The 21,510-nt window shown below is 39.1% G+C and overlaps 1 protein-coding gene and 1 long non-coding RNA gene across 6 annotated transcripts in view; one reads left to right on the top strand and one right to left on the bottom strand.

Moving 5' to 3' along the window:
* Positions 1 to 21,510, bottom strand: part of SEPTIN11 (septin 11) — an 83,126-nt gene that overhangs the window by 29,195 nt on the left and 32,421 nt on the right. For all 5 annotated transcript variants that reach the window (XM_063108543.1, XM_063108544.1, XM_063108545.1 and 2 more), the window contains exons 2-3: positions 11,357 to 11,471; positions 2,192 to 2,387 (exon numbers count right to left, since the gene is read on the bottom strand). In XM_063108543.1, coding sequence (XP_062964613.1) covers positions 2,192 to 2,387; positions 11,357 to 11,471 — 311 coding nt within the window. The remainder of the gene's footprint in view (positions 1 to 2,191; positions 2,388 to 11,356; positions 11,472 to 21,510) is intronic.
* LOC134385555 (uncharacterized) overlaps positions 13,395 to 21,510 on the top strand; it is a 36,936-nt gene continuing 28,820 nt past the window's right edge. The window contains exon 1 of the long non-coding RNA XR_010024411.1: positions 13,395 to 13,477. This is a non-coding gene — a long non-coding RNA (uncharacterized LOC134385555). The remainder of the gene's footprint in view (positions 13,478 to 21,510) is intronic.

Below are 21,510 nucleotides of genomic sequence, written 5' to 3'. Positions count from 1 at the left end.
ATCACAGGACAATGTCTACTGAAGAGCATCTAAAGTGCTCTATAGATAAAATAAAGACTTCGGTGCTCAGCTAAAGAATGAATTAAATATTTCTCTGTCATTACTGTGGTGCTCATATTTATATTGGAATAGCTAAAACATGTCTAGGCAAAGACATTTCTAGATAAAAATAGTTCAAGTTCCTCTCTATAAAACACATATATGTAACATACAGTTTTGAGGAAAATGAAAAAACAAAAAACCCTGGCACTATATGAAGTTTCTGAGCCTAAGCACACATACTATAACTTACTTCTAACTACTGGTCACTCTAAGGGGCTAGACACTTATTCCCACAATGTTGTCACTGCTCAAAAATGCCTCTGAAAGCCCCATTCTAGAATCATTTTGGGGCATGGAACAGCTCTATTTTAATTTTCTCAAACTTCTTTTGAGAATAAATGTAATATTTAAAATAGTCATAAGTCTGAAGTCAAGACTGATGAATAGGATGGGTAATCTCGAGAAGAAATGTGAACAAAATCTTGGGACTGCGATTACCATATGGATTGTATGCCAGGAAGTTTCAAGAATTAACAGCTTCCTTCAAATAAGGTCAAACATCAATCACGGTGAAAACCCAAACTTACCTTTCTTTATAAAAGGGGTATGTGTGTTTTACAAAAATAAAAACTCACTATTATTTTATAATTATATCTTCAAGTTAGTGTGAACCACTTTTAACAAATGAGTACACAAAGATTCACTGGTAGCTAGCAGACTCTATCTATACACAAACTACTGTCAAAATTCTTAAAAAATATGTTGCTCCTTAAGTAGGTTAAACATGTCCTTATTCCACATGTACACAGAATTTTGTCATAGGTACAGTACTGCCTAATTAGTTAACAAATCCTCTCTGCTTAGAGAGGGTAACTTTATCCATTGACCTGAATTCCTCATTAGGTTTGACTGAAACCTCAGTCATTATTACTTAGACTTGATTTGGTGATTCTGCGTCCAAAGTGCTGCCTAAGTTTGAACGGCCTATAGGAAAACCCAGACACTTCACAAAACGACTCACAAATGCCTCACGCCACACCACTACTATCAATATTAAGATCCTGTGGCAAAAGGAAACTGACTAGGACTTTTCTTTCTTCACTGTGGGGTTTTAGGAACTAATATCACTTTTGCCGAAAACTGTTAAAATACAAGATAACTCTTTATTACTACCACATCCCTCTTCCAGGCCTAACCTTTTGCAATACGCTTCCTTAGGCCTCCACATAAGAATCGGACTGCATGAAGTATCACAATGGAAGAGACCTGAGAGAATACCTAGTATAATTCCCTTAAAGTTAAATTCATGGCCACAGTCACATGGCTTTTCACTGGCAGAAGCCAGACTACAAACATTGGTCTTCTAAATCCCAGGCTGTATGCAAAATCACACCAAATCTCAGTTTTCATTCAAATTTGTAAGAATTAGAGTATTAAGTTAAATATCCCAATCTGCCTCAGGGACTAGGCAGAATGTGGCAGATGCTCATTCTAAACTCCTTTTACATTTTAATGCCTTCTTATTTTGCAGAGTTGGAAAAAAAACAAAAGCCACATCTCTCAGACTCTCTTGCAGCTACTATTCTGGATGTGGCTTAATTTCTGCCAAGCAGATGCAGCCATACAAGACCTGGAAGCAGGGAATGAGCAACCCAGGCAGGGGCTGCAAAGGGAAAAGGGTTCTTCTTGTAAGCAGTGGGGAAGGCATTTGGTTAGCTGGGACAGATTTGGCAGAGGTTCTAAAGACCTCCCCTCAGTGTCATGGGGACCAAGCAGTTTAAGGTGGTTGATGTCAGGGGGTTTTGCTAAAACTCTTCTGAGGAGTGGTGGGGTATTGCTTTTCCTGGTAGAAAAGTTCCCAAACCTGGTTCTATGACCTTCCTGGAAAAATGCCATGAGATAACTTATTTCCTCTAGCAAATCCTTTTTCTGTTTATATGAGCTGGAATCAATTGTGTTGTCTGATTCTGACCTCAAGGAAGAACATTCCCAGAAAATTTCTCAGAGGACAAGAATGACATATCTTTTAGGCAACAGAGGACCAAGCCCCACAACTAGAGAACACCAAAAACATTTAGCCTTTGAATTTACCCGGATGGATCCTGCTATCTTGTCATCCATTTATATCCCACAAAATACCAAGACGTACCTGTCATCTTTATTTATCTGGTCTCCAAATCCCACGGTGTCAACGATGGTTAACTTCAGCCGTACATTGCTTTCCTGAAGCTCATAACTTCTGGCTTTTAACCGGACTCCTGGTTCATTGTGAGTAGCTGGGTCACTTTCAAATTTGGTGTTGAATAAAGTATCCATCAATGTGGATTTGCCAATGCCTGTCTCACCTACATAACCACAATGGAAAAATGAGGGAATGTGTTAATGTCTTGCAGACATAAGTTCAATTTATCAGTATTTTTTTCATAATCACGTTTGTAAAGGCAAAAACAAGTCATTGTCACCATAAATCCCCCTGTGAAGAAATAATATGTCAGTCAGTTCTTTCTATCTGTTCTATCAAATACTCCCTAGAAATGCCTCAGTGAATTTCAGAAACTATTTAGCAGAAAAGATCTTGAACTTACGAGATGTTCTTCTTCACTTATGGATAGAAAAACAGTACCCATAAGTCTGCCTGTGCTCAATTTGTATATTACCAGAACATGAGTTATATCTGTCCTAAATGTTGGTGTGTAACACCGCCCCTATATTACTTAAGAGGAAAGAATATATTGCTGAATTTTTGTTACCTGAAAAAAAAAAAAAAAAAAAGACTCATTCCATTAATGTTTAATTATCTGACGTATCATGATATCATGTTGTCAAAAAGAATTACATTTTCCAAAGCAACATTCTTGGCAATAATTACTAATGTTACTGAGTGTTTACTTTGCATCAGGCCCTAGGGCAAGAGCTTCCAACACATTGTCTTATTTAAACCCTACTACCATACCCCACGAAACAGAAACTATCGTTTCCCCCATTTTACAGATGAGGCTGTTTCCCCCATTTTACAGATGAGGCAATAGGGCTTAGATAAGGTCTATAAGTAACTTGCCTACACTCATGTTGCTGAGTGGCAGAGCTGGGGTTCAACCAAGTTTGTATGGTTCGAAAGCCTACACTCAACCAGCACAGCATTCTGACTTACTATTACAGAGAAAACCGGCTGCCTGATGTTTTCCAGTTATGTTTATGAGTCTGTGTTAATCTTTCCATACTGTCTTTATTTTTCTTTCCCTGTTAAGCTAGAGTCAAGATGGCAAACATTTGTTACATAGTTTTCCCAGTTTCAGGGTGATTTCTGTGACAATGAAACTAAATTATGTTAAACGACCTGAAACAATGGCCTTATTAACTGAGACCCTCATATATGCAAAGCAGAATGGCCAGTAGTCAGAACCACCACACCAACCATATGGTGAGACCAAAGTGTGGAGCCCTGAAGAACTTTAGCACAACCTTCAAAATAAGACCAAGCAAAATTCTCTTAATTCTAATTCTTATGTTGAGTCAAAGATAGTCGGCAATGGGAAAGAACCCAGCCTTGTTGTTGGTGATGGTGATGAGTATACGATGGTGGAGAGAGGGGGGTGGAAATCAAGAAACTTTAGCCCTAGGGGTGCCTTTTTTTTTAATCTGGAAAATTTCTCAATTATATTTCCATATCGATTTATTTTTCTATAGAATCATAATCATTTATATATATTTGGGGGGTTCAACTTTGACATATGTTGATCAAATCAATATTATTAGCATATATATTATTACAAATCATACTTATTCTTTACGCCCCTTGTCCAATCTCTCCCTATCCCCCTCTCCCTCCTCCCTCCCACCTCTGATAACCCTAGATTTCTTCTCTCCTTCTGAAAGAGTAAGTTACTCTGTTGACTTGTTGCCTAGATGCAGACCAATTTAAATATGCCAATATTTAGCAGCCCTTTCAACAAACTCTAATCCCAATGATGTTCCTGGGAACATTCCCTCTTCTAAAGGATTGTTATAATAACTTCTAGGATGGTGAGTTCCATGGCAAAAAGAAAAGCTCTGGGATTTGTATCTTTAGGGCAATTCTCCCACTGTAATAACAAAATCCACTTACTAATTAGAAGTTCTGTATTATTCACTGCTTTCCAACATAACATAAAAACGAAGTAGGATGCAATCTTTCTAGATTTGAACTTTCTCAGATTAGAAGCCTTATGTGGCTTGCAAATGGCTACAATGATTCACTTACAGGATAAAAGTTGTTCAAGTATATTTGCCTTACTCTTTAACCTTACCCACTGCGTCTGTGATACATCTAATGTCGTAGGATTTCCTCTTATCAGCTTAATTCAGCCAGTATTTTCCCACTGCCTACTGTGTGCCAAGCTCTCTGCCAAGTTCTCAAAATACAATGATGAACCAACTTGCTATGGTATTCTCCCATGCCTTGGAATCTGGTCTAGAATGTGACTGCATACCAATGAGACTCTAATTTATTATTATGGCAAAGGTAATCTAAGTGTCTGCCATACCACTTTCCTCTTATGAGCAAGACTACACTTTATACCATGCGACCTTGCTAGCTGAAGCGTGATCATTATACTGTGAAATAGTGCTTTATACTGGACAGTAACCTGTCTAACTAATCAGAACTTCTCTCTCTGGGAGTTTGAATGAGAGACATACAATCTATATACAATGTGATGGCATGAAAAAGAAAAGATACACACAGAGAAGTAAATAAGCAGAAGCCCTGAGGCAGCAAAGGCTGTAAGTAAACAGAAGCCATGTTGTAGATAGATCACTAGCTGGGAATACAGGAGAAACAGAGCAGATAGATACAGTGGAGTATCAGAAATTCATTAAATTAATACTTGAGTACTTACAGTACACTATAGGTGCAGAGTTAAAATGGTCAGTAAAACAGACAACTAACACTGTTTGCACTTCTATAAAGTCTTGGATGTCATTCTAGATCTCTATGAGGTCTGGCTGTGTAGCAGTTGAGACTGTTTCCTGTCTTCCCTACCTTCTTGAATAGTCTTACAAAAAGTTCCATCAATAAAAGTAATATAAACTAGTCTCTTCTCCCGAACGTGATAGAGCTTAATAAGCTCACACTCACGATTCAGCCTAACAAATGAGCTTTCAGCAAAACAAAGTTACTATGTAATGATGACAGAAATAAAACATTCTCACTCAGGTGACTTAGAATCTGGTAGGCAATTCAATACTGAAGGCACTTGAGTCATTTTGAGTAGGTGCTACTGTGTGACGTTCTCAAGTGCAACCAACTTTTCTTTAGGATTTACCTATTTTCAGGACATAGACGAAGGAATGAACGACAGCAGAGAGAGCTACCTTATAAAAAAGGCTTCCTATTATGTCAAAGGTTCTAGCAATAGTAAGTGGCCCACTTAACTTTCATCTCCTTCCCTAAGAACAGCAATAAAGACAATTTTCATGGCAAGGAGTCTAGGTTACCTGGACAGGACCGAAATTACCATGTCAATTTATGAGACTGAGATTACTTAACCACATGTGAATCAGGAACACCATACTTCTTTTTTTTAAGGCATGGTGATTTTAATTATCATTTACATTAAAGTGGAAATTATGAACAATTAGCATTCCAGGCCCTACTTATAGCACAGGGTTAATTAATGGGTTGAAAAAACCACTGTTCCTCTGAATTTTGGAGTGCTTTGCTTTCCATTTCTATGCTCTGCTTTTAAGAGCCGTAATTAGACACAGCAACTCTAGCAACAGTGTGATTCACCAAAAGCATTTCAGTAAGAAATGACAGCTTTTGGAATAAAAGGAATTATAGAACTAGGGGAGTTTTTCATCCTTTGAAAGAAGGGTCTTGTCTATACTTTTGAGGACCCACAAGAACAAATAGGTCTTTCTGAGTAACTGAAAGCCTAACTCAGCATAGGGTCCAATCCGAACCAAACCACCATAACAATATTTTCAGAAAATCAATGACTAACACTAACTTTGAGGCATTTCAAAACTCCCTAGCAGAGTACCTGGCACAGAGGAGGCATTTATTAAAAGTTAACTGAAAAGAAAAATGAACATGGTGATAATTTATACTGAGATTTGCCACTCTGGTAGATTTTTCAGAGTTTCTTATAAATTCATCTGCCTAAACACCCCACTGTCAGAGTAATTAGAGAGTCACTCTTGAAGTGCTATCGGTGGCTTCTGTTTTTCAAACTCCTGCCTGTGCTGATGAACATGATGCCCTCATCACAGGGGAAAGCAGTCCTACCTCTTCCATTCTATTCTCAGGCTTATTTAATCCACAAGCAGTGAAGTGGACATAAGAAAACACACACACACACAGAAGGACTGTATTATTAATTAGAAGGTAATAGTAGATCGATCAAATAGTCAATCTGTGATTCAGCATCTTTTACTCTGTCAAAACTGGCTACTTGGATAAGTAATTGTGCACGAGGGTCTGTTTGCCTCCTCTTAAAAGTCTAGATTTTATTCTTGGATAGAGTCAGATAATCAGAGAGCTACACACCTAAGCTGTGTTATTATTACTCCTCATAGAATCACTTTTGATGAAACATGCTTTGGCAATACCACCAGCCTGCATGAGGGACTTAAAAAAAGAGAACAGGGGCTGGCCAGGTGGCTCACTTGGTTAGAGGGGGGTGCTAATAACACCAAGGTTAAGGGTTTAGATCCCCATACCAGCCAGCCTCCAAAAAAAAAAAAAAAAGAAAGAAAGAAAAGCACATGACTCTTGGTATTGCTTCAGTCGCCTGCACTGATTTAGTGGATGCTCAGGAACCCAGGTTACTGCATCCACCATATCTCTTTTCTGAAAATCCATGGGCGAAATTTTTCCAGGTAAAACTGTGTTTCATCTGGAGCAACTATTTTGTTTTTACTTTATAGATACTATAAATCTGTTGTACATATTACACGTTTAACACTTGTTTGGCACATAATACATGCTCAATAAATATCTGTTGAATGAATCAACAAAATTTCCCCATGCTCTGACCACTAGGCTGAGAGATAAATGTATTGCCCCATAAATTAATTTCTATAGGCAAGCCTGATGGCAGGCTTTGAGTTCTAACTCTATCCCTGGCTTCACCTTATTTTCTGAGGTCAATGATCTTTATTCTATTCCATATTCTTATTTATTTTACCGTGTAAGCCCTTCACATCCTTTCCTGGAAAAACAAGATGGAATAACAATGTTTAAGATTTAATTATAAGATTCCACAATTTATGTTGACACTATCCTTGGCTAAAATGACCTTAAACTTGTCTGTTTTCTATTCCTCTTCTCTCATTTCCTCAAAAAATTAAGGTTGAATTGTTAAAAAAAAAAAAAAAATCTATTTTCAAAACGTATTGTTAATTTACTTTGACTCTACTATCACACTGGTTCCTCTTCAAAAGCAGGGATGTTACCATATCTCATCTGTCTGTGTACGTTCACAAAGAACTGACACACAGCTAGATCAATGTTGATGAGGTTTTTCATGGAGTTAGAGTTATTTTGAAAAATGAACAAGAAAGACATATGAATTTAAAATTGTGAAAAAAGGCTGCATACTAATTTAGAACTAATTTAGATTCTCTGGAGAAATACAGCATGGGTAAAACATAAAAGGTTTTATTTAAACTAAAGTATAGCTCTAAGAGTGATTTAGTGTGCTGTAAGCAAGATGGAGAGTAAGGGAACTATGAACTTTCGGGCGTCTGATTATCTGATATAGCGTCAGAATTCTCTTCTCGATTAAGTGAAAACTACTCTCCATCTCTCTAGTACATTTGCTCCCAGGACAAACAGAGATAGGTTCTAATAACAGACAATTATTTAAGTATCTCTGAAACTAGACTAAGCTCACCATGGGATCAGTTTCTGCCCTGGTTTATTTCTTCTGCTTCCAACCTACTGGCTTTTGTCACACACAAAAAATTATGATTCTAAGACATTTTTGATAAAACGTTTCCTTATTGGAATCATAATTTTTTTTATTCTCAATTTCCCTCTATATTTATCACATGAAAATAAAATAATGCTACACATATCACACATGTGCTTACTGTTTAAAAAAAAATACAATGGACAGTTGAATGATGAGGGAAAAATTACCATGGATACTCTTAAGTTAAATATGACACCTACTCCTCTATGTGGCTATCCAAATATTTTGATCAGCTAGAACATTTTTTTTATAGATGCTTACTTTAAAAACAGACAGAACACTGACTGACAGTGGGAGTTTTTTCTTATACAGATATTTCACTATGAAATATCTGTGGTAAAGGGATTTGAGGTGTTCTACTCTTTGAGGATAAGTTAATATTTAATGCTGACACCCCATCTCCCAAAGAGCTAATGTCTCAACCAAAAGGGCTCCAAAGGATTATGGAAAAGCACCTGGAGAGTTAGATATACTGGCAGTGAAGGATATCCAGGACTTATTGTGGAGTGAAAAAAAGAAAATGCAGAAAAATATGAAGAGCATGCTCTCATTTGTGTAAAAGAAAAACCAAAAAACACCTATGAAACTGTGAGGGAGCTGTTTTTATCTGTCTCTCCCATGTCCATCTCCCTTCAGATAATGTCTTCTTTCCTACAGGGAACCTTTTGTGTTTTGGACTGACCCCATTTCCCACCCAGGCTGGGCATGTAACCGAGTCCTGGTCAGACAGAGAAATCCTGTGACTGTTCAGTGAGACGTGTCAGGAATGGCTTGTTCTTTCTTCCTGGAGTTGCTAAGCTGGCAACACTGCTGGAGGCCAGACTGCAGCCATGAGGAAAAAGCCCAAATGTGAAGCAAAGCAGAAGCAAGCAGAGTCAAGAACCAGAGACAGAGCCCTGACAGCACTCTTTGAACACCAGGAGCCAGCTATTCTTAATTACAGGATTTGATATATTACCTTTTTACTGTGTGTTGGGATGCAGGAAGAGTCTTAACTGCATTTAAACTTTTTCCAATTCTCTGTAGGAAATTTCCTAACACAATAAGAGTCAGAGAGAGATCCAATGTTGCTGGCTTTGAAAATAGAGGAAAGGATCCAAGAGCCAAGGAATGCAGGCAGCCTCTAGAAGCTAGAAAAGGCAAGAAAACACATTCTCCCCTAGAGGTTTCTAAAAGGATTGCAGCCCTGTGGATTCACGTTGGACTTCTACCTACAGAACTGTAAGACAATATTTTGGTGCTTTAAGCCACCAAAAATAATTTCCTAATGCAGAAAGTTCCTAGAAGGATCCCACCATGTTATCTCTGTGGAAGGGAAATGGAGGTGGGAGGCAAAATGGGGGGATTTTTTAATGTTTTAAACAACAAGCATATATTATGTTAAATTAGTTTGAAAAAACTAATTTTAAACATGTGTAAGAATGGAACCAGAATAAATGTCTAAGAATCGCAGGTATTATCACCTACCCAGAAGAGCCAGAAGAGAAGCTATTTCACAAATCTAACAGGGCAGGATGGATGTGGCTTGTGAGAGATTCCAGCCAGCATCAGAGTGTGTTAACATGAGGGGTCAGCCAGCGAGCCAATGCACCCCACTGCACACCACAACACCTAGTTAAACCAGGCCCTTCCAGCAAGTGCAGAAGTCCACTGGAGGGCTATCCCCAACTGTGCAGGAGCCAGGACTTATCTCTCAGATTTACTCTTGAAGCTGATTTTGGAGACAGGGCTGGGAGGCACAGAAGAAAAGCCAGAACAGTAATTGGCCTAGGATTACAATTTAGCATACTTTTCAATAGAAAACCAACAAATTGCCAACAAATTGCTATGCTAATGAAGAATTGCCCTGCTCTGCAATGAGCACTTACTGTAAGAGAAAAGGCAGCCCATTCATGCTACTCTGTAGAACTAGCTGCCATCCAGGAGATCCCCTGATGAATTTTAAAAGGCTTCATGTAGGGGAAAGGGGAAAGTAGGAGAGCTGGCTGCTCTGGTCATGTTTTTCTCTCGTCATTCTCTTATCCAGTGCTTAAAACATAATGCCAGGGAGCAAGATGGTCTAGTGTGCCCATCTGTGGCTTTCTACTAATGAAAGCCCAGTGCAGAGGCTGAGTGCAATATATTCCTCAAGAAGTTTTTAAAAAAGGAAAATATCAGTCTCCCCTCCCTTTCCCCATAACTAGACAATAAGCAAATGGTGGTTCTCAAAACGAACAGACACTTTTTCTAAATTCACTTCATTTTACTTGAACAAGAGAAGTGAGTCTGATACATTCTGTCAAGCTTAGGGGAAGTATGGTCCAGTCGGCTATATACAGAATTTCTTTGGTCTGTCTCAAAGTGAAGTCTCAGAATGATGAGTCCAGAGGACAACAGCAACAAAACAACACAGCCCTAACCACTTCACTGCTGTCCAACCTGGTCATTTATCAGGCATGACAGAGAGAGTGAAGGAACGAACGGTCATTAACTGTCCCAGGGAAATTTCTTCTTCAAACTAATGGGAGATTTGTTTTGATTTTCTTCTTTACCCCCCTATTTTCTATCTCCCTCTTTTTAGTTTAAAAAAGATATGGTTAGAGGAAAGAAGAAAAATACCAAGGCAGAGGCCTAGTTTAAAACATAACATTTAAGAGATATGAATAAAACACATGAGGATACAAGTCAGTCAAACCTCTTTGGCCTTTTACATTTGTCTACCAGGAATAAACTACGGCCAATTTTAGATCCCTATTTAAGGACAGAAGGTTAATTCAATAAAGTTAGGCAGAAGATTTATTTCAAATATAAAATAGAATTTTAATTATCTTTTGCCCCCAAAGCAAAAGTTTTATATGTTATACATTTATTGAAGTAGTTAGAGTAGTTTTAGATTTTATTTACTTGAGGTAACATATCTTTAAAAAGACTTCAGTGGAGTATACTATTGCACTACAGTCAGAGAGCCTAGAAACAAACTCTTAAAAGTCTTTTGAATGTTCTTAATACGTATATCACAGTTCCTTCTTCCAACTTCCTAGTCTAGTTAGGATTTAAGTCTTTCTCCCTATCAAAAATTAAAATAAGTATTTTAATAACAATAATAAACTGTCTAGTTGCTTGACTATGTGACAGAAATAAAAATAATTTGAGTAACACCACAAGACTTACAAAGCGTTTACCCAAGTACAACTCTCAATCTTTACAATTGTGTGACATATGTAAAGCAGGTATTATTGCCTTGCTTTACTGAGTTAAAAAAAAAAAAAAGAGTAAAAATATCATTCTTATTTCACTGAAACATGCCCCTCTGACAGTCACTTGCCAATGTCTAAGGGTCACACTCCTTGCTCAGCAGGAGAAGACGAGTCACTTACCAACACACAGGATGTTGAAACAGAATCCTTGAGAAGTAGACTTGTTGACCAGCTGGTCAGGGAGACTGTCAAATCCAACATGACCAGAAAGGGACAAGTTTCGAAGCTCTTCATTCTGGAATTTCACAGGGGAAATGTTTCAGAGTCCATGAATCACATATTACAGACATTACCTTCTTCCTTCCTCTTCTCTTGACATGCACAGATAAAGGAGATTCCCTAGGTACCCACAACTCTCCTTGTCTCCTGCACAACTGAGGGCACTAACAACTCCAAAGCTATGCTCTTTCTACCAAAGCAAATCTCCCCAAGCAGACTATTTCCTAGGGTGTCTAATTCCTTATTGCAAGTGTACCAGCCCAAGGAAACTTGGGCTTCTAGAGGTGGCTATTTCAAACATGCAGTAAGTGACATGGGAACTTCCAACCACTTTCATAGCTTCTATCACTCAAGAAAAACTTTCAATTTACTTTTGTTTGTTTTGTTATTGTTGTTGTTGTTGTTTTTAGATAAATACCCTTCCAGATACATAAAAGAGCTTGAAAAGCTCACAGTGGAGGATACATACTTGTTACAATTATGGCAATGCTGTAACCACCGTAAATGCAACATATTCCAAACTTCTCAGCACCTGAACTGGTTCCATCTCCTGTTAGCTGTGCAGACTTCTTGAGGCTTCTTTGCTCTCCCTTACACAGCTCCTAGCACAGGCTCTGCACTCACTGGACCTCCTCAGAGTTTATGATAGAGACTGGAGTAAGGTCACTATCATATATCTAAAAAGTCAGGTGATTTATACTGTTACATAAGAAGGTACTGACTGCCTCCACAACTTCGAATGCATCCTATGGGTGTTGGACACCATCTGGGAAACCTTCCTTTCTTGGGAAACAGACAGCAGCTATGGTCCTTCAATTACAACGTGTGTGTGTGTGTGTGTGTGTGCGTGCGTGTGCGTGTGCGTGTGCGTGTGCGTGTGTGTGTGTGTGTCTGGCGTGCTATAACACTGCGTTCTAACCAACTGAGCTAACCAGCCAGCAGCTATGGTCCTTCAATTACAACGTGTGTGTGTGTGTGTGTGTGTGTGTGTGTGTGTGTGTGTGTGTGTGTGTGTGTGTGTGTGTGTGTGTGTGTGTGTGTGTGTGTGTGTGTGTGTGTGTGTCTGGCGTGCTATAACACTGCGTTCTAACCAACTGAGCTAACCAGCCAGCCCACATATAAATATTAAAAATCTCATCCTTCAAGACAACACTCCTGGTTTTCTGGCTTTGTTGCCAATGATCTTTATACTCAAAATTCTGAAGTTTGAGTGAGAAAATGAGTCTCAAAGTTTCATTTTTTAATAAAAAAGAAAAAGCTTTGCATAGGACCACTTAGCCAAAGTTTTCAAAAGACTGGTCTTCATTGTCCTCCTATTTTTACATTATATAATCAGAGAGTGATTTCCTTTAATAATCAAGGACTGAGAACCCACTTTCAAATTTCTATGGTCAGTATATAAGCACAGAAATGTGACCCCATTAATGTAGTGATTCTAATGGATTTTAATGGTTTTATGAACAATACAATGCCTAAAGTCCATACTAGTTCTGAATCCTGATTTTGTAAAATAAGACTAAAAACCAACATGCTGCCTGAATACCATGATGGCAGCTGCAGGTTTGAGGTCAATGGGACACAGAACAGATGTCTAGTCTATGAATAGTTTCCTTGAAACCTGCCAACAGTGAATATGAGACTCAAGAGTAGGCACTTATGCTTGAGCAGGATGGCACGGTCCACAGCTCACCAAACAGCTCTAGGTGCAGGTGCACAGGCATCAGTCCTGGTAGCTGGCCAAGCCTCCCAACCACACTGTACTTCTTCTGGCGCCAATTTTAGTACCTGCCCCTTCCTCTTTAGACACTTCAAAGGCTCAGATAGCAGGTATTTTTAGGGTATTTACCACATCCGCCAAAACTTGGGGGAGGAGGATTTGAAATGAGTCTGGTTATATTTAGAAATCTTTCCATCACAGCTGTGCATGGCTGTTGTGTATCAGGCTAGAAGCCATGGCACCAGCCTTCGCTTCTGTTGCACCACTGACTTCGACAGTCAGTGAGAGGCATGAAAGGAGACAAGGTAGGGAAAACCATCTTCCTACATTCCCTCTCCTCTTCGCCACAATAATTCCTCCAACTTCCAGGGGGGTGGGAGAGGGAGAATGGCTTATTGCTCTGGATTCTGGATTGCTAGGTTTGTAGATACCGCATAACCACCCATGAGCCAATCCTGGGAAAAAATCAGTTAGTAATATAGCTCTCATCCCAGAACCCAAAGCTCAGCATCTCATATTCTCACTATTTCCAAAATGTAAGAAACCACCCACACACCCAGTAAGTATTTTTATACCCATTGAAAACCACATACAAAATGAAGGGTTATAAAACAGTTTGGTCTTGACATTTTTGAAATTTAAAGTTGTCTTTAGAGTCTGTTTTCTAACTTTGTAATATTAAATATGTAGATTTTATAAAGCAGTTTCAAAATTTCATAATATGAGCTTAATTCTCTGCCCAGCATTTAACGAATTCTGAGAGCCACTGCCCATCAGTATGAGATAGGGAAAAGAGAAATAGGAAGTGCCTCTTTTGGTTCATGAACAGGCTTAAAAACTGAAAAGCACTAGAGGAAATGCAAGGAACAGCTCTGAGCAATCTACCTGGTGACTCACACACAGCAGCTGGATTGAATTCCTACAATCCAGCATTTTATGTACTTGCCTTAGCTGTCATTATGCAAGGAATTTGGGGTCTCTTTTGAGTACATAGGCAGTCTCAGGGAACTATGTATATTCCCATGTCATTAACACAGCCACACATCTGGAAATAACTCTCTGAATTTTATTGCCGATACTGAATTCTTTGCTTGGGTTCCAGTATCCTCCCTTGAGACCACCTTCCCTCCCACCATCAATTCTGAAATCTTACCAATGCTATGTCCTCTTCGTCTCTACTTCTACTGGTTCAATAGCCGCCCAACTGGTCTCCCTGATTTGATCCCAGCTCCCTCTAATCCTTCCTCTACCTACCTTGCTGTCAAAGTGTTGTCAGTACTCAAAGGCCATCGATCCAAACTATTTGGCCTGCCATATCAGGGCCTCAACAGGTCTGCTTTCTACCCCAAATCTGCTTTCCTACCAAATCTCTCACTTTTTCCCAGGGAGTACCTTACACTGCAGTTAAACTGAATAACTTACTGTTACTGGGGACAAAACCAGGTTTCTCCCCATCAGAGCTTAATCACCCTATTTATCTGAAAGAGCCTTATGTCCAATGCTTACATGTCCAAACCTTCCAGATCCTACTTAAATTTTGCCTCCATCATCATCTTTAGTATGAAATCTTGGGGAGAATTTCAGTAAACATTCCTCTTCCCAATAAAAGGAAAATACTGACTGAATAAAGGTGTCTCAAGCTACTTGGGTATCCCATGATCAACATACAGCTAACATTTATTGACCATTTACAATGTTCCAGAAAAGCCCTAAACATAAATCAACTAATTTCTTTCTCTTCACAATTCTATAAGGTAGTTACCATTATTACGCAACCACAACTTACAGCAAGAAGACAAAGGCACAGAAGTTTAGTAGCTCACCCAAAGTCACACAACTAGTAAAGTTGAGGAGCTGAAATTTAAACCCAGAAAGTCAGGTTCCAGAATCCAAAGCCCCTGAACTTAGTCACTGCTATCTCATGATGATCTAAGAAGTTCCCAGGTAGCCCTAGACAGTACAATGATTTCAGTTGCTACAAAAGTCCAGCATGTTAAAATAGAAAGAAAAAAATATTCTCTAAAACTGTAATTCTTTGGCAGCCATAAGAGGTGGAAATTGAGAATTAGAATTGGCAAAGCAGCTCCAAGTATATTTCCAATGGTCCTGGCAATGGTGAAACCAGACTTTGATTTTTGCAGCTATAGCACATGAAGCCCATAATATAAGGCTTAGTTTTAACCATTTTGAAATGAAAGTGCCAACTTGGAGCCACTAAGTAAGTAACTGTCAGACCTTAATTGATTTGGCCCTCCACTTGCTAATCTATCTAATGAGGACTTGTAATTAGATGATTTCTGTAGCCCACACCATCTTGAAGTGGGTTATCACGAAACTCTACAGCATAAAAAACAGTAGCCAGTCTTTCACTTGACAATTTCATCTTTTTCTCTTTTTAGAACATCTCCTCTTGGATACAATTATTTATTTGTTCATTCAAAAATACTCACCCATGAAAACACTAAGGGAACTAAAATACGTTTTTTTGTTATTCAATGATAAACACTGTTCCTGACTTTAAGAGGTTTTACAATGCAGCAGCAGAGATAGGACATATGTAAATGTAATACAGTACTACTAAGGACAAAAGTGACAATTACCATGACCTTAACTATGAGAAGACAAAGGATGAAGTGGCTTTTAGCTAGGAAAATTAGGGGAGCACCTTTTAGGAAGGCTGGAGCTCTCCATATCCACCAATGAAACAAAAGCCCGGCTTGCAGAAGCCTTCTACATAAATGTGATCTACGCCCAAAGGGTCACTTTACTATGAATGTATACTCTGAAGTTTATAATTGCCAAGTTTTTCAAAAGATGCCCAGCTGACTTCATTATTGAGATAACTATAAAATAAATTATGTAAAAATGTGTGCCAGCGCTCACATTCTGAGTGCTGCTGTAAAAATATGTTCCACAATTCCAGATCTAGCTGAATCAGAGCAGGACAGCAAAAAACTGGGAGTCAGACAGACATGAGTTTGAATCCCTGCATTTGGCAGGGTTGCTGGGAGGAGACAAAGAAATGGTATGGATGCCAGTGCCTAGCATTTAATAGGTCCTCAGGAAACTTGGATTTCCTTCCTCTAAACTAGGTGGGAAGAAGAAACAACTATATGTCTAAAATCTGAAATGAATTAGGAGTTCTGTTACTGCTGCTAGGCATTCCAGGAAAAGCTGCTGATCAGCAAATTTCTCAGACTAACCAAGAAAGTAAAACCACAAAGGTAAGAACAGAGTGAATAAAAAGAAAGTAGAATAGGGAATGAGGATTCTAGCATGAAGAAAATCCACCTAAATAGGAAACTCATTTATTAAGCTAGAGTTTTGAAAAGCCACAGAATCACATTCCTGTTTGCAGAATCAGCAGTTAATAGAACAACATCCTCCATGGCTGGAAACCATTCTGGATTCCCCATCTTCCTTTTTGCTTCTATTTTAACCCAGCCCAGAATCTCTTGAAATTAACAAACTGAATGAGCCCAGATGGATTCTATTCACCAAACTCAAAGCAAAGTGATATCCCTTTTCTTTACTTTTAAAACTGAAGTGCCTCAGTAGTTGTGGTTAGGTAGCCTACAGTCTCTGATCATTATCAGCAGGCGGAAGCAAGAGAGCACACCTGTTACCAAGGTGATGTTTTAATTAATTCAAACAAATTAAAATTATGTTTCCATCTGAAAGACTTAATTTTCACCTTGAAAATCAGATATTACAGTTTTTTAGAAAGATTGCCCCCTTTAAAATTTAAATAATTTTTAAAATTTGAGAACTTATTTTATGTACTCACTTAGAAAGTTAGAGAGTTTTTACAAGTCTGATAACATTTTTCTCAAAGCCTCAGTTTATGGGTAATAAATTATATTGATCCAAGTAACTAAATCCCCAGGCTTATGTTTTCTCATCTGTGAAGTGAGAAGACTTTAGCCAAATGACCTCTTAGCAAAGTCTCTGGTTCTAAGCTAATTCTAAGGTTTCTTAAGTCTGGAAATCAGAGATGCATAAATCTAAATCTGTCATTTTGCTTGGAAAGCCAACACAGGGCAAAAAAATCCCTTATAGCATATTTTCTCTTGCCAGATCAAGACAGCTCAATTTTAAAATGACCCATGAAAGGGAGTTTCTATCAGTTATCCTGGGAAATCCCAAACATAATGGAAAGCTGTGTGCAAATATGTTTTTCACCTGAACTTTTAATTTCTGCTTAACAACAATTATGAATTAGTTAAGAAGGAAAAAAAAAACTTTACAACTGCCATACTTAAAAGCAATTTATTTTCCTTCAGCCATACCTGCAGTCTTCCACAAAATTGAAATAATTCTTCTGTATAAGTTAGTCATCTGTCTTCAAGAAGAAGAGTAAATCTTTATTCACACTTTCATTCATTCAACAAATATTTATCAAGTACCAACGTGTGCTAGATACTGTGATAAATGCTAAGGATATGATGGTGAAAAAAGACATCCTTAACTCATGGATACATCGTGTAGTGAGGCGCACAGATGTTAACCAAATAGTCACAAATGTATAATCACAGCAATTCAAAGCACAGCATGCTATGCAACCTTACAACTCATGTGATTAACTCCCCAGCCTTCAAGTGAATTCACCAGCTATACTATGTAAAAACATGTATCAGTCTGAAGCATTGTTGGATATTAATAGATAGCTCCTACCAACAGCGGACGTGCAGGTTTTATGTACTCAAATGAAAATGAAGTGTCTTTCTGAGCAGCACTGCCTGATGGGAGGAGGTAGAAATGATTAAGAGTCAAGTCTGCAGGGAACAGATATCCAATTTTAAATGGAGCCAAGATGGAACCATGGGCAGCAGAAGGACAAGGGGAAGTGTATGGCATTACTCCCATTGGTCTGTCTCTGCCCCATAAAGAAAATGCCCAAATGGAAAACAAAAGAGGACATATCTCTTCTTCATCTTAGATAGTGTATTTTTCTGAAGTCCTGTTTCAGTAGTACAGACGCCACCCAGCCAAGGAGAGGCAAAGAAAAGAACATACTGTTTCTCACAAAAGCCTTAAGTGACCACCAGCCATTCCCAGTATTTGGAGAAATTTTGGCCTAATAAACTGTCAAAGAAGTAAGGTTTACCTGAGTACCCTATTGATCATATCTGTAAATATGTACTCTTATTTGACTACATTCTAGAGAGTACTGAATTGGTTTCATATTCTCTTTTAAAGAAAGGGTTGGTGGGAAGATGGGAAACGCCCTTAGTTCTCATACAAATGGGAAAACACTGGAATGCAAAGTACTGACCCAAACCACAACTATGAAGCCTGCATGTTTGCAAGGCTAGGCATCGCTGGGGTAACTTTTCTAACATAAAATGTCTGAAGTATTTCGTTACCAATCAGGATCGCATTCTTTAAGGATGATTTGGACAACATTTGCTACCCTGCTTGTCATCTATACCATGAAATCCCAAGGCTGGAGCCAAAAAAAACCCCAAGGAAATTGCTTCACACAAGCAGCAGAACAGAGAGAGCCAGGGAGAAGAGAGGAGCCGTTAGAAAGAAAACCATATGGTAACATGAGGAAAAAACAGCTTCTTAGTGCAGCCCAGCTGGCAGCTGGGACAAAGAAGGAACATCCAGGGGCCAGCCCCCAGGTCACAAAGCCATGTAGATCAGCTCCGAATGCCAAACCTAGGTAGCCACCTTGGAAACCACCACCAAATAACCAGAAAAGTACTTGATTAATACTGGCTAACTGCCCCGATTCCAAGGGCTATCTCTAAGTAGCTTTCTCCAAAAGACTCCCAGCGGAGAAACAAATTCTGCTTTTCCATATTTCTTTGCAAAAATAATGCAGTGTAGAGGTTTTCTTTGGGGATGATAGGATTATAAGGAAATTTTACTTCCTAATTATGTTTCTATAACATTTGAATTATTACAAAAGAAAACCCTTTGCAACAATGAATATGCTAATTATCCTGATTTGATCATCATGACTGTACACAAATACCAATAGCCAACTCTGTACCCTGCAAATATGTACAGTCAATTATGTTTCAATTAAAAACAAAAAACAAAAAAAAAAAACCCTTGCACTTTTATAATAGAAAATAAATAAAAGATTTTTTAAATCAGGAAATGTTAATAACAATAATAAATAAATAATAAAAATCTTTTTTAAGGAGGTAAGCCCACAATTTTTATTGCAGCTAACAAGCAGGTGACAGGATAAAATAGGAGTACTTAATTTTCCTAGCAGGAGAACCAAATCATATTGAAAGTGATGAGAGTAAGCAGAAAAGTAGAATTGTACAGGGGAAGATGCCTGACACATGAAGTCAGGACCAGGGCACCTCTGGCTTTGTTAGTTGTGTGACCTAGGGTAAGTCATTTAACTCCTCAATCCCAGCTTTGACAACTTTAAATAAACTATTTCACAGGGCTGTTCCAAGAACTAATTAACATCATTCTCTATCCTCAGCTCATTTTACACACTTTTCTTGGGTGATTTCATCCTTGCCCATGACTTCAGTGGCCAACCATAGGCTAACAACTCCCCAGTCATGACCAAGAGCCCACTACCCCCTCCTGGACTCCCCCCTTGCACACCCATGGCCTAGGCATCTCTAAGCCCAAAGCTCCTCAGTGGAACTCATTCTGTGTCCCTTTCTCAATTAAAATCTGTCCTTCCACCCATTTTCTCATGTCAAATGGAAACAACACCTACTTCAAGGTAGTATCAGAGGAGCCCCTAGAATAACATCTATTAACATGCATCTGATAAAATCTGCACAAAGTTATAGGTCTCCACCCTCTTCGAAGAGGCTGCAACAGCTGAAGGAGAACAAAGTCCACTGTTTAATGACCTTTAACCCTCCCCTATCCTCTGAACTGGACAGTGAAGACTTCCTGAAGACATCAGTACCAGGTTGTGCCCAGATTTAACACATCTAACATTTATTGACCATCCACCACACCTTTTTTTAGCTAAACCTTTCCCACTCTGCCCTCACAATTGTGGTAACTGCAGCTAGTCCACCAGCTGGCTTCTATTTCTAAGCCCTGAAATCCAATGACTTAGATATTCCTCTATTCCTAACACCACCCCCATTAGACTTCAAAATATCTATCCAGTATACTGCTTCACAGAAGTCGTACTCTCCAACCTCCTCATTTTCAGATGAGGGAACAGGTTCAGTGGATACTTGTCTGGTTTTCCTTGTGCATAGGGCCAAGTGGAGAGAGACAGAGCCTTGGAGAACCCAGTGCCCTGATGCCTGGTCCACCCTTCTCTCCACTACACTTGGGCCTGTTTGCAGTGAGACCTCAAATTAGTTGCCGATGAAGCTTAATACATAAGGCCTGAAAATACCACTCTTCTTTAGTTCTCATTCTTTTACCTGTGCCTCCAGCTCCTTTCAGTCTTCTCTACACCCTACCTTCAGATAAAACAATGACTGCCCACATGGGCTCTGAGAACTGACTGTTTTGTCAGGGACTAGAGTTTTACCTTCATTGCATCAGAAATTAGATTTCTCACATACCAATTGGGAAAAAGAGTGCTGAAAAGCAATCCCCAGAAACAGGTATCTGAAGTATACAGAGCCCCAGCTGCTGCTTACAACCCTGATAGGGGGTGGGAAAGGCGGGTCATTAGTAAAACAGAATTTCAGAAAATAACCGCCAATGTGACAATCCAAAAATTGTACAAAGTGGGAGCACTTTTTTGTTACAGACAGAATGTTTTTCTAAAAGTCTGTGTAAACTCTTGAGAGGTTAAATCTAACTGGATGCCAAGAATTAACAGCAACAAAAAAAGACATTTTCTTGTTTCCAAAGACCACAATCTTTCTGTTAGTCTGAGTGACTAATGCCTGCAACAGCCCAACGTTACAAAATGCTGACCAGCAGAAAGTCTCGTGTTCAGGAATGACAAGGTCCACGTGTGCATTCCAGGGACGCTTACAAATCCTGCAGTCCTCAGAGGAAGTCGGGGTGGGCGGGAAGCAATGTAACAAATAGGCAAGAACTATTTATGAAGGCACGACCCTATGAGAAACAGATGCGCAGCTGTTCTCCCGCAGCGCCCCCATCACAGAGACCAGAAGCCCTTCGCAGGCAGCCCGTAGGAAAGCTAACGAGCAGAACATGGGGGACGGGACAGAGCCAGTCACCGCTCTTTCAAAACCCTCAGGCTTTCTAGTGGGACCCCAAATAACCCAATTGCATTTAAGATCCACCCCATTGTCTCACAGTTGTTCATTTGGGTCACTTTGTTCCCTTCTGCCCCTCTTTCACTGTAAGTTTTTTCAAAACAGTGCTGAACAGGAGACCAAAGAGAATTAAGAAGCCCACATCAGCTGGA

This window comes from Cynocephalus volans, chromosome 9 (genome assembly GCF_027409185.1).
Source record: "Cynocephalus volans isolate mCynVol1 chromosome 9, mCynVol1.pri, whole genome shotgun sequence".
Lineage (NCBI taxonomy): Eukaryota > Metazoa > Chordata > Mammalia > Dermoptera > Cynocephalidae > Cynocephalus > Cynocephalus volans.
Note: the sequence above shows the minus strand (reverse complement) of the source record. Positions and strands in the feature narration are given on the sequence as shown.